The sequence below is a fragment of the Mirounga angustirostris genome, unplaced genomic scaffold (genome assembly GCF_029215605.1).
Source record: "Mirounga angustirostris isolate CCGP_5_RB_7025 unplaced genomic scaffold, mMirAng1.0.hap1 SCAF_13, whole genome shotgun sequence".
Classification (NCBI taxonomy): domain Eukaryota; kingdom Metazoa; phylum Chordata; class Mammalia; order Carnivora; family Phocidae; genus Mirounga; species Mirounga angustirostris.
The window spans coordinates 90,576,950-90,587,285 of NW_026991721.1; the positions used below are offsets into that span (position 1 = coordinate 90,576,950).

Genomic DNA, 10,336 nt, shown 5'->3' on the forward strand with positions numbered 1-10,336 from the left:
CTCATGCATCGCAGACATGCAGAAGACACTAAGACTTAGGACACCAGATGGGACACTGATAACTGGGGAGATTTAAGGCAGAAAGGAAAGAAGGATCCATGCAGAGAGTAGAAGACTCCTAGGTACACAGATGGAAACTCTGGAATTCTTCCTGCTTTCAAACAGAATTTTTTCACATTTCTTCCTTCAAATCCAATGGGAATCAGGCAAAGCAACTCAACAAGGATGGAAGCTTGCAGAAAAGATCCAAGATAAGTAAAAATCCACATGAAAAGTCTGATCCCCTATGGGCATCAATCTACATGTTTAGTATTGCTTCTAATCCTTGAGCTGATTCCCATATTGCTTTTTCCATGTTACAAATAACCTTCATGCAAAACATGACGTTTGACCTTGACATCAATTTTGTGAGGCAGGTTTTATTATTCCCATGTAGCTGTGGGAAACTGAAGTCAAGGGAGAGCGTGGCCCTCCCTGTTTTCTACGTAACTTCACCTCTAGGGAGGGTGTTTTGTTTTCAGGTTTGTTTTGAGGTTTTGTAGCCCTGAGAGTGAGAAAAATAAAGCAGAGAGGAAAAGCACTAGCCTGAACGTTTCTCCAGTGTTAAAAATAGTAACTAAGAACATACTACTGTTTAGAGTTTGAATTTTCAGTGTGCTTTGGCTTCCTTCTAAATTTGGCTTCTTGTTTTAAAATTCAAATAACTCTCTGGCTTCGTATTTTAAACCTTAAGTTATTGATCCAAGTAAGATTTTATATTAGAGAAAGAAGCAAATTGGAAAATTGTGTTAGCTTTCATTTCCCAAATGACTAGCTAATTGTCACATTACCCTTGTCACACACACATGCTTAATATGCTACCTTCTAAATATACTAAATTCTCACATGTACTTTATCTTATTTCACAAGATCCTTTATACATATAGATATACTATATGTCTGCATATGTTTTATATATGTGTGTATATGTAACACACACAGACAAAATACAAATTCCATTAATATGTCTGTTAGCACAAACTTTTTGAATAGCTGCATTTTAAAAATACCTTTAAATACCTGGTAGGAGGGCACCTGGGTGGCTCAGTTGGTTAAGCGACTGCCTTCAGCTCAGGTCATGATCCCAGGGTCCTGGGATCGAGTCCTGCATCGGGCTCCCTGCTCTGCGGGGAGCCTGCTTCTCCCTCTCCCACTCCCCCTGCTTGTGTTCCCTCTCTCGCTGTGTCTCTCTCTGTCAAATAAATAAATAAAATCTTTAAAAATAAATAAATAAATAAATAAATAAATAAATAAATAAATAAATACCTGGTAGGAGTACTCTCCCATATTTTCTATTCATGTTTAGATTATTTCCAGCTATTTTCTTATAGTTATTTAGGTGGATTTATAAAAATTTTGTATGTTATATATATTTTGTGTATTTTAGTGTATTATATATTATATTTTTTAGAAATATTTTGATTTCTATGTTTTGCTGTCATGATCTGATAGTCATCCCATCTAAGTTACATTTATATATATCTGTTCAGATCACTTATGTACTAATTTTTAATTTTAATATTCAGCTAAGAAATCTGATTATGCTTATTTCTAAATTCCTGAAGAACATTTCAATTTACCCCTCTTTTACTTAATGTCTCTAGGACTCATTTTCTTCATCTGTAAAATAAAGTTAAACAACATAATCTCTAAACTACCTTCTATTTTGATATTCAAAAGCTCTATAATTGTTCTAGTCCCAGTGTTTCCATAAAATGTTCTTACAAATTGGTATATACAGGAAATGTTCTTAACAGAGAGACGAGAAGAGAGGAATCACAGAAAAATAGCAACACTGGCAGCCACTAGCCAGATTTTTTCATATGCTAGAAGTGATAGACTATAGAATGAACAGTTTTATCAAAAATTTGCTTCTGTTTGCATTTATTGCATAGTTTGACTATTTCATTGCTTTCAAAGGGCAAAGAGAGAACTAACTGAAGGAAGTGAGGGATCTTGATTTGAACAGCATGTAAAGAATATTCTAACGTATCTGAACCATGAGATAGTGGACTAGGCGTTTCTGTGAAGTAGTAATGGTCTCATTCTGAAAGGGTCATGGAGAAATTGGTGGGTTGGTAACCGGTTCAGAAACAGTGAGGATGTTGTGCCATGTCGCATGTCCCAGGGTTGATGCCTACTGTTAATAGAACACTTTTAAAGATGTGGACTTGACATGCTGAGCATGAGATGAGAAACTGAGCCATCTTGCTAATAAGTGGTGATGGTGGGATGTAAGCCCAAGTTCATCTGACTCCAAAGTTCATGCTCTTTCTGCTGTGCTCTTTCAAAGATGCTCATGGAAAGCACAAGACCCCATAACACAGGCCTTCTTCCTGGGGGCTCACAGAAGAGGGAAGTAGCTCACTAGGCCAATGTGGGAACAGGGTCCCTACCACAATACACTGTCAAGGCCACTGGAGTTCACAGAGGAGCCAGGACACTCTTAGACAGAGTAGGAAAACTTCCTGCGGGAGAAAAGCTCGATCTAATCTCAAATAGTGCTTTAGATTCTTGCTTCTCAAAGTGCAACCCATGGAATAGCAGCATGAGCATCATGGGGGAGGAGTCAGAACGGCAGAATCCTGGGCCCTACTCCACACCTGGGGGATTAGACTCTGTATCTGAAGATTCTCAGGGGATTCAGATGTACATTAAGCTCTAAGAAGCTTTGGAGATATTATCAGGTAAAAATGAAGGTTGATTTCTGCAAGGTGGACTAGAGCAGAGTGAGAACAGGAGGAAATTGTGATACATTTAGGAGAGAATGAAGAAATCTACTTGAATAGAGCAGCGTACTGAATAGAGGGGGGGGTGGAGGAAAGAAGAATAAATAGACAACACTCTGTCAGATTTTAGGTAGTCTTGAATTGTGAAGTGAAACCATTATGGAGCACAGTGAGGAAGGGTGCAAGGGTGGGATGGCTCACATTGCCAGGGGGAGCATTGAGACACGCGTGGCTGGGATTTGATCAGGCAGCGGCGGGCAGGAAATTGTCTCATTCAAGGAGACAGGAGACAATTGAGGAAACCTTGTGGGAGACCATTTTTCTAATCATCCAGCTGGGATGCAATAAGAGAATAATGGTAACGGTTGTGAAAGTTAAGATGCAGATACAGATGGAGATACATTTCAGAACTGAAGGCTGCTTACACTGGGATCGTTCCCTTGCTCTCAATAAAAGCATTGCAAAAACAAAAAAAGTTTGAAACAAAAAAGATAGAAAAATTCAAACAGAACTTTGATATTGAGCTTGACCCACTCAAGAAACTAGAAAAGGTGTGTGCAGAAAGACAATTCCTTATAATTTAAAGAGACAAAATCCATAAACCATACCAAAGAGCATACCATAAACCTCAGGAATTGCCGTTCTGATTATTCAGCCCAAGCTTTGGGAGAATGTGTAGAGCTCAGACTACAAAATCTCACTCTGGATGTGTAAAGCTTGGGACTATTAGGTTCCTGCCAATGAAATAAAGGCAGGCTCCAGGCAATAATTTATCCGAGTTTGATAAACTTTTCCATGCCTCCTAGAAAAAAGGCCTTGCCCATCACCATCTGAAGCTCTAAAATCTTTTTAAAAAGCGGGATAGTAAAAGTCTGGAAGAAATCAAGTTTTGCAAGTTCTTCAGTAGGAGTTGGATTTTCCAGCCTCTCTTGAAGATAATGTATTTACTCGGATAGGACATGAGCGCTTTCACCCCCTGGCTCTACCTTGTGTGCCAAACGCAATGAGTAATTTCTCTACTGAGGAATTCATACAGAAAGGAAGCTGGCAATAGTAAAATTCTGTGACTTTTAAAGACCTGCACAGTATCTTATAAGTCTTTATATGTTCCATGAAGCAAACTGCACTTGGAGGTGACCTCTTAGAAAAAGGAAATGTTAAGGGCGCCTGGGTGGCTCAGATGGTTAAGCGTCTGCCTTCAGCTCGGGTCATGATCTCGGGGTCCTGGGATCGAGTCCCGCATCGGGCTCCCTGCTCCTTGGGAGCCTGCTTCTCCCTCTGCCTCTCTCTCTGTCTCTCATGAATAAATAAATAAAAATCTTTAAAAAAAAAAAAAAGAAAGAAAAAGGAAATGTTAAAAAACAAACATTGGACTCAGATAAGTAAGAAGAGGAGCAATTAACCAACCAAGTAAAAAGATGGTCATGGGGACAAATGGTCCAACTCCAAGCAGGTGAGTCACTTCCGCCTGAGCAGCATGCCCTGTATCACTGTGACTGAGACTCTCTCATCCTCATGACTGTGGGCTCTAAAGCTCACCTTTCCCCCTGAATCTCTTCTTGTACCACTGCTGTAGGGAGAGCATCTGGTAGCCTTTGCTCAGCTATTTTGATCGAGTATCTGAAATATAAAAGACATGTGTTTCTAGGTCCTCAGGAGATACACATACAGCCCAATGCAGCATAAAGCACTACTAAGAGGAATTGGCTATTTACAAGGAAGGAAAATGTTATGTTCAGATATCAGAGAAGAACCTAAGTTGCCTTGAAAAGTTTTGATTGGGCTTCAGATGGTGGAATATCCATTTTCTTTTTTTAAGATTTTATGTATTTATTGAGAGAGAGAGAATGAGTGAGCGAGAGAGAGAGAGCACATGAGGGGGAGAGGGTCAGAGGGGGAAGCCGACTCCCCACTGAGCAGGGAGCCCAATGCAGGACTCGATCCCGGAACTCCAGGATCATGACCTAAGCTGAAGGCAGTTGCTTAACCAACTGAGATACCCAGGCGCCCCAGAATCTCCATTTTCTTAAGTGGAGAATGAAGAAAGCATCATATGGAAAAATTGAGAGAAGCATGACAGATATTCGTGTGACCAATTAATAGAAATGAAAATATATCAAGTGTGAGTGTTCAAGTTATTAACTATAGTGATTGTAGAGAAAGTAGAAGGGTGCATGGTAGAACTATTTCAAAGATGGGCATGAAGTCATAGAATATTGGATGTAGAATTATAATAGTGGTCATTCAGCAAGTAAATTATTTCGCAGTTACTCTAGCACACCTGGAATCCTTGTAAAACTTTACAGCTTAAGTATTTTTTAATCCATTTACATATGAGAAAACTAAGTCTCAGAAACTTCAAGGGACTTCATAACAAGCTAGTCCTCTTGCATGGAGCCTGGATTTGAACACAAGTCTACCTCTTTCCAGAACACCTACTCATTTCTTGTATCCTAGTGCCTTGGAGATGGTCAGCTGCAATCCCTTCGTTTCATGGGATATCACCTCATTCAGATTTCAAATTGTGTTCTGCTTTTTTAAAAGATTTTATTTGTCAGAGAGAGAGAGTGTGTGTGCACAAGCAGGGGGAGTGGCAGGCAGAGGGAGAAGCAAACAGAGGTTGGAGCAGGCAAGACTCTGGGATCATGACCTGAGCCAAAGGCAGACGCTTAACCCTCTGAGCCACCCAGGTGTCCTGTGTTCTGTTTTTTTATATTCCTTATGCTGTGCCTTTTATTCCCATAACTTATCATTTTTTTAAACTTTGCTATAAATTGAACATTTCAAAATAAACAGGCTTAAAAATTAGAAGGAATGTAAATTTTTTATTATATTCATCCTTGAGCAAACAATATCTTTCCATTTATTTAAATCATGTTTTGTGTCACTCAGCAGACTTTCCTTCTTTAGATTTCTTTCTTTAACAGTTTATTTAAGTATACATTGCAACCATTAAATTAGCCTATTTCAGTATACAATTCAATGATGCTTAGTAAATTTACAAAGTTACACAACTATTACCACAATCCAATTTTTGAACATTTCCATCACTTTAGAAAGATCTGTCTGACCATTTGTGCTCATTCCCCGTCTCAGCCCAGTCCCAGGCATCCACTAATCTACATGCTCTCTTTAAAGACTTGTCTTGACAGGATGTGTTGTCAAAATGAAAGCATACAATGTGTGACCTTTTGTGTCTGGCTTCTCTCTTAGCCCACCATTTTTTGTTTGTTTGCTTTGGTTTGGTTTGGTTTTTTAGAGAGGGGTGGGGGAAGGGAGCAGAGGGAGAGGAAGAATCTTAAACAGGCTCCATGCCCATTGCGGAGCCTGATGCAGGGCTCGGTCTCACGACCCTGAGATCATGACCTGAGCCAGTCATCAAGAGTCAGACGCTTAACCAATTGAGCCACCCAGGTGCCCCTAGCACACTATTTTTGAGTTCTATCCATTTCATGAACTGCATTAGTATTTTGTTCCTTTTTATTGCTGAATGATATTTCATTGTGTGAATATACTCTTTTTTTTCAATCCATTCACCAGTCAATGAACAACAAACATGATTGTTTCCAAGGCTTTGGCTATTATGAATAATTCTGCTATAAACAATCACATTTATATGGACACACGTTTTCATTTCTCTTGTGTAGCTTCCTAAAAATGGAAATGCCAAATCATTAGGTAATTTTATGTTTAACTTTTTAAGTAACTGCCAAACTGTTTTCCAAAGTGGGTATACCACTTTGCATTTTCTCTAGCAATGTATACAGGTTTCAGTTTCTCTACATCCAGTAACACTTCTTACCATATGTCATATATATATATAGGACATCCATTCTAGTGGGTGTGATGAGAGAAAATCTTAAACTAAATTGGTTAAAATATCAGGGATACGTATCTACCACTGATATAAAGGACATTATGATATATTGATCTACCCAACATTGAAATGGGCTTTCTTGTGAAATAGGGATTACTCCATTACCGCATTGAATAAATTAGTGAAAATGAATAAATGTAAGGTCATATGTTATGTGTCCTGCTACATTCTAAGTAAAATAATAATTATCACAAATGATGATATCCCCATTTTTAATTTGAGAAATGGAGGAACGGAGAAATTAAGCACCATGATCCCTCTCTTTCTGCTAATGAGTGCCTGCCTGACCAGGGATTTAAATTTAAGTTTATAAAAATCGAAATAAACTTGCCCTCTTAATATTTCAACTGCTTTATCCCCAAAATGTTCATGGGAAACTAGAGAAGGCATAAGATATTTTCCCTGTGTTCCTCGTGGGAAGACGTGACATACGCACGTGGAACACTAAAGTCGTCGAGACACTACATGCTTAGGTATTTATTTATAGTTATCGTGAATACCATAGGTTTCAGGAATGAATAAACCAGTGTGAGATAAAATATTCATAAAGGGCTTGTAGAGGAATTAATTTCAAACTTAAGTACAGAGAGTAGATTTGTAAGAGATTAAATGAATTTCATTCATGTTCAAAAATGGAATGCAGTGAGGAGATCAAGGAGAGATTATGGCAAATTGCATAGAAGATGAGGCAAAGAGCATCCCTACATAAGAGATATTTCTTTAGGGGATTGTAGGAGATAAAGATTTTGTGATAATAATGGAAACAATGTATAGGTAATTTTGAATATCAGAGAGCGATACTTTTTATGCCTTAGGCAGAGGTGAACAGTAAAGAGCAGAGAAAAATTAAACAATGTTACTGTAAGAAGACTGACAAAGAAGCTGAATACAGAACCATTTGATACATTCGGGAACTGGGAGAGAAATGGAACATAAAACCATTGTGAAAATATAGGTATAAAATATTCACAGGCAGGGTTAGGTCCATGAGAATTGAAGCTACAATAGAAATCAAGAGTTTATTTTTTTAAGGATTTATTTATTTATTTGAGAGAGATTGAGAGAGCACAAGGAGCAGTGGGAGAGGGACAAGCAGACTCCCCACTGAGCAGGGAGCCCAATGCGGGGCTGGATCCCAGGACCCCGATGCGGGGCTGGATGCCAGGACCCCAGGACCATGGCCTGAACTGAAGGCAGATGCTTAACTGACTGAGCCACCCAGGTGCCCCTAGAAATCAGGAGTTTAAAGAAATTTTTCACATAATGCAATCTAAATAGGTTTAGGAGATAAAGGATGGAAAGAATTGAAGAAAACTCCTAGATTTCAATTCCAGCTCAACAATAAAGGCACAGGTATACATTTTCCAAAAGGTTGAAACAGAGATTTACAGGAACAGCAAGAAATGTACTTAACAATTTGTCCTTCTAGTTATTCAGCCAATTCTCTAAGGCTTTGTTGTCATACACTTGAGACGTGGCTATGGGTGGCCGTTAATTCCGAAGAACTCCCTGAGTGAAGAATGGATGGAACTGCTGGGTTCCTGGCTGATGTAACAGCACCCAAAGTCTGGGCAATTCACCTCCAAGAATGGGATATAACTCCTTAGTGTCACATGGCAATAAGAGCCTGCTTATCCACATCTGCAGTATGGCAGAGTAAATTAGGAGAGTGTAGGCATCACAATTCTGAAATATTTGCAAAAAAGATATGGTCCATGAGAATAAGATTTCCAATCCATATTTATATTGCTGTTATTTAGGGAATGCATTTCTCCAAGTAATTGTTACAGTCCTTTATGTGCCTCAAAGGATTGTGGATCCCCCATGTTGAAAGATTCATTTTTGGGGGCGCCTGGGTGGCTCAGTTGGTTAAGCGACTGCCTTCGGCTCAGGTCATGATCCAGGAGTCCTGGGATCGAGTCCCGCATCAGGCTCCCTGCTCAGCAGGGAGTCTGCTTCTCCTTCTGACCCTCCCCATCTCATGTACTCACTCTCTCTCATTCTCTCTCTCTCAAATAAATAAATAAAATCTTTTTAAAAAAAAAGAAAGAAAGAAAGTTTCATTTTTGAAACAACCACAAGAAAACACTAGAACATGTCAAAAGAGTGAAATGAACCTGTATATCTTTCTCTAATTTATGGGGCAAGACCAAGCCGGCATCACCCAATGGCTAATGACATTTCAGCCAAGAGGAATGGCTGTTTATTATGTTTGTTGATGTCAGTTTTGTTACAAAGGGGGATAACTAACCACTTTGTGTGTGAAAAGATGGCCATGGAGACAGAAGACCCCAACCAGACTGTGGTGAGCCACTTCTGTCTGGAAGGTCTGATGTACACAGCTGAACATCCTACCCTCTTCTTCCTCCTCTTCCTCCTCATCTACAGCATTACCTTGACCGGGAACCTCCGCATTTTCATAACTGTGGGCTCTGACCCTCACCTCTGCTCCCCTATGTACCACTTCCTGGGGCACCTCTCCTTCCTGGATGCCTGTTTGTCTACAGTGACCGTGCCCGAGATCATGGCGGGCCTCCTGACTGTGGATGGGAAGGTGATTTCCTTTGAGGGCCATGCTGTACAGCTTTACTGCTTCCATTTCCTGGCCAGCACTGAGTGCTTCCTACACCCGGTCATGGCCTATGACCGCTACCTAGCTATCTGTCAACCCCTACACTACCCAGTGGCCATGAACAGATGGATGTGTGCAGGACTGGCTGGACTCACGTGGGCTGTAGGTGCTGTGCACTCTGCCATCCACACCTCCCTCACCTTCCGCCTGCTCTACTGTGGTCCCCACCACATTGCCTACTTCTTCTGTGACATCCCCCCGGTGCTCAGGCTGGCCTGCGCAGATGCCACCGTTAATGAGCTTGTCATGTTGGCCAACACTGGCGTTGTGGTTGCAGGTTGCCTGATCCTCATCATTGTATCCTACGTCTTTATCGTGGCGGATCCGCACCGCCCAGGGCAGCGCCGTGCCTTCTCCACCTGCACCTCCCACCTCACAGTGGGGCCTCTGTACTACGAGCCACCTCTCTGCATCTACCTGCAGCCTCACTCCGGGGAGGCAGGAGCTGGGGCCCCTGCTGTCTTCTACACAGTTGTCACTCCCATGCTCAACCCTTTCATTTACACTCTGCGGAACAAGGAGGTCAAGCGGGCTCTGCAAAGACTTCTAGGACGAGGCTCGCGAGATCCTCCAGCAGGCAGCCCACCCTCCTGACCTGTGCTGGGACTCTTTATTTGCCTGCCAAGAAAACAACTGTTCCCATAGCAAGATGGGAAGGGAAAATCATTCAAGTGGGAATCAGTGCGACTGAGTTTCAGCTCAGCCACGAACTTTCCCCCCCTCCCTTTGGCCAAGTGACATTTCTCAATGTCTCAGTCACAAACTCTCCATCTATAAAATGGAAGGACAGTGTAGGGGTTGTCTGAGAGTATCTTCAAGATCTAAGTTCCATGGCTCAGAGGTATGTGAAATGCTGTTCATACCTTCACTTGTTTTAATAAATGATTCTTTATTTCATATGCAATAATTTGATTAAATAAATATCAGTATTAAAGAATACTGATAACAAAATGAAATGAACAAATAATAAATGAGACTTTACCTATGTATCACCTAGCTTGAGAGAACAAACCACATTTTTAAGATGGTAAAATACAACTACACAGAGAAAAGTGACTT

At 40.6% G+C, this 10,336-nt stretch overlaps 1 protein-coding gene across 1 annotated transcript; it reads left to right on the forward strand.

Moving 5' to 3' along the window:
- The first annotated feature begins 8,893 nt into the window (after positions 1-8,893).
- LOC123856574 (olfactory receptor 10S1) lies at positions 8,894-9,871 on the forward strand. The gene has a single exon (XM_045892737.1). The coding sequence runs from the start codon at positions 8,915-8,917 to the stop codon at positions 9,869-9,871; it is 957 nt and encodes a 318-aa protein (XP_045748693.1). The 5' UTR covers positions 8,894-8,914.
- Positions 9,872-10,336: the final 465 nt, after the last annotated feature.